Source organism: Oenanthe melanoleuca, chromosome 27, assembly GCF_029582105.1.
Source record: "Oenanthe melanoleuca isolate GR-GAL-2019-014 chromosome 27, OMel1.0, whole genome shotgun sequence".
Classification (NCBI taxonomy): domain Eukaryota; kingdom Metazoa; phylum Chordata; class Aves; order Passeriformes; family Muscicapidae; genus Oenanthe; species Oenanthe melanoleuca.
In genome coordinates this window covers 402,731-405,402 of record NC_079360.1, presented here as the reverse complement: position 1 = coordinate 405,402, position 2,672 = coordinate 402,731, and the positions used below count along the sequence as shown (strand labels likewise).

Sequence of the window (2,672 nt, the reverse complement as noted above, 5' to 3'; positions counted from 1 at the left end):
AGTTGCTTTTCCTCTCCTTCTCTTTCCTCTCCTTTCATCTAACGCTGCACAGGAAGGACACAGCACCAGGCAGGTACCCAGCTGCTACCCAGACTCCGCAGCAAACAAGGATTTATGAGGCATGAACACCAGGAGCAAGAGGAAAAATTTTCCCTTCCACAGTTCCAGCAAAGCTGCAAACACCTGGAGAAATACAACTGGAGACTGCTCGACCAGCCCCGAGAACCTGCCCTTCTTGTTGGCTCTGCCTATCCCTCTCTGCTTCCTTCAGCTGGTTGGCATCCACTGGCCATGGCAAGAGACCCGCAGGCCCCCTGTGATGCCCAGCAGCACCTGGCTGACCCCAAACAGAGACTGCGAGCTGTGGGCCTTATGCACGATAGAGGCCAGAACTGCTACAAGCCCCTTGCAGGTCTGGCCCCACAAAACCCCCGTTAGGACTCCAACAAACAAACTTCAGCTCAACAGGCGTCCTCCTGCTCCTCCTCTGCCATGCCAGAGCCTGGCAGCCACAGCCTCATCACCAGACCCACACAGCTTGGCCAGCGACCTCCGGAGCTGTCCTTGTCCTGCAACACCATGGTCCACATGCCCAGAGAAGAGAAAAGCAGAGTGTCTGCTCATACTCACAGTTTTGAAGTCCTTGTGGTCACACTCCTGGCCTCTGAACTTGCAGTACAGCATCATATCCTTTAGGTCGTGGCCAACCCGTGCCAGGAATTCCTGCATGCTGAAAACTTTGGGTTTATACTGCTTAAAGTTGGCCTTTTCTTGGAGGATGGCTAGGACAGCGGGGTCAGCCAGGTGAGGGTTGGGGATCTGCAGGTTGACGTCCAGCAGAGCCAGGAGCTCCCCAGCATGGTACAGGTCGTTGGTGGTCAGCCGGGAGAAGCGGAACTCATTGAGGTTACAGATGGTGACGGCAGGAAACACCAGGCTGTTCGCCACCACCTCGTCCACTTTGGTCACATGCTGGTAGGAGAAGTAAAAAGCCACCCTGTCCGAGCTCTCCACCAGGAGGAGACCCAGCGAACCCACAAAGGCCAAGGTCCAGAGCAGGCGCCGGATGGTCACCGGCCCGTAGACAAAGACATGGCGGATCCCGTGGAGCGTGGTGGTGTTGGCAAAAATCTGGATGCTGGAAGGCTGCAGGCTGCCCATGCTGCCTTCGCTGGTGCTGTCCTTCAGATCCATAGTTCATTTAAATCCTGGTCCTGCTTTTTGGGTCAGTCTGGAGCCAGAACTGGGATCTGGATCTCTCCCCTCTCCTCCCCAAAGTAATTAAGCCCCTTTAGGGGCAGGCAAGGGAAGCAGAGTGAGACCAGCTGCTACGAGTTTATCCCACGAGCTCAGCAGTAGCTTCGTCAGGGTAAATATTTATATAAAATCCATTCAAACTCTCGCTCTTGATTTCCTCGGTGCGATAAGGAGGGCTGGTTTTATTTAGGGAGACACCAAGGTGATGTGGAAGAGATGTGGGTGGGCAGCGAAAGCTGAGCCAATGGCAATAAAGTCCTTCCCCTGCACACACACACAGGCACGCGCGCCGAGGCGAGCTGAGATTAAGCGAGCGAGCCTAAAACGAGTAGAGGCAGCTCGCAGGCTGTTAACTAGTGCGGAAAGCCGAGGATGCTGCTTCCCGGATGTCTTCAGCCCGATCGGGAGATGCTCCCCGAGCTCCGGGGATGCGACTGCAGGATTTAGGCATCTCTCCTCCTCCCCGCCTCTCCATTTTGGGCAGAAAACACCACCCTGTGCTGTCGGTGTGACTTGCAAGGGAAAAGTGGGCAGCTAATTCAGCGGGAGAAAGAGGAGAGCAAAAGGGGGACGGATAAGGAAAGGCTAAAAAATAAAAGGAAAAGCCGAAAAACGAAAGAAAAGGAGGGGGTTGCTGCTCAGCTCCCTGCACTCACACATGCGGATTACAAAGCCGCGGCATGAACCCGCTTCTCCTTCCCATGGCAGCTCCGAGCAAAACGCAGTGAGGGCTAGAGCCGGGAGCGGCAGCGGAGGGGCTGTCGCATCTCTCATCTCTCCTCTGTCTGTCTCAGAGCTTCCCTTCCCTGCAGGACTTTCAGGGAGAAGCGCCGGGAGCCGCGGGTCACCACGGATCCGGAGCCCCGGGCAGGGCAGGGAGAGGGAGCTCGACCCGGGACCGCAGCTCCAGCCTGGGCTCGGTCTGTGCCTCGGCGGGGCCGGGGGGCTGTGCCCAGCAGCTCCTGAGCCCCCGGCTCAGCCCCCGAGGCCCGGGAGACTCCGAACCAGCGGCATCTCCAGATGTTCGTTTGCCGCTGGAAGGCAGCTGTGACGGATGTTTGGGGAAGGCGCTCCCAGATGTGCATTCAGCCGGGAGACTGGGAAGGAGGAGGGGAAAACCGGGTTTTCTACCCAGGAATGCTGCAGATGCTGTGGCGATGCCTTGGTACAGGAGAGCATCCGTGCTGCACTGCAGGAGTGGGAATGAGGGGGATCCAGACCAGAGGGGTGAGGTGCTGGGTCTCAGCAGGGCCGGAGTCACCCCCTTCCATTTCAGCCCCATGAACAGCAGGGGTTTTGCTTGCTTTTTTTCAGATCCAGAATTAAACCCAGGATTTCTGTCTCTGTACAGCAGCCAGCCCTGCAGCAGGTGAGGCTCCCAGAGCATGGAAGCTCTTTCCCAGATGCGACTTTCC

The 2,672-nt window shown here is 57.1% G+C and overlaps 1 protein-coding gene across 1 annotated transcript; it reads right to left on the bottom strand.

Annotated features, from left to right (window-relative positions):
* Positions 1-267: 267 nt before the first annotated feature.
* Positions 268-1,531, bottom strand: LOC130263877 (acid-sensing ion channel 2-like). Its single transcript, XM_056511743.1, has 2 exons — positions 631-1,531; positions 268-414 (listed from the first exon to the last, which is right to left on the bottom strand). Exons 1-2 carry the CDS (start codon positions 1,192-1,194, stop codon positions 268-270), a joined length of 711 nt encoding a protein of 236 aa, XP_056367718.1. The 5' UTR covers positions 1,195-1,531.
* Between the last annotated feature and the right edge of the window lie 1,141 nt (positions 1,532-2,672).

Bases quoted from the DNA above. Each gene is read 5' to 3' on its own strand.
- LOC130263877 (XM_056511743.1), bottom strand. From the start codon at position 1,194: ATGGATCTGAAGGACAGCACCAGCGAAGGCAGCATGGGCAGCCTGCAG. The intron at 415-630 runs GTGAGTATGAGC...TTGTGGGGCCAG, and splicing joins ACCACAAGGACTTCAAAACT to ACCTGCAAGGGGCTTGTAGC.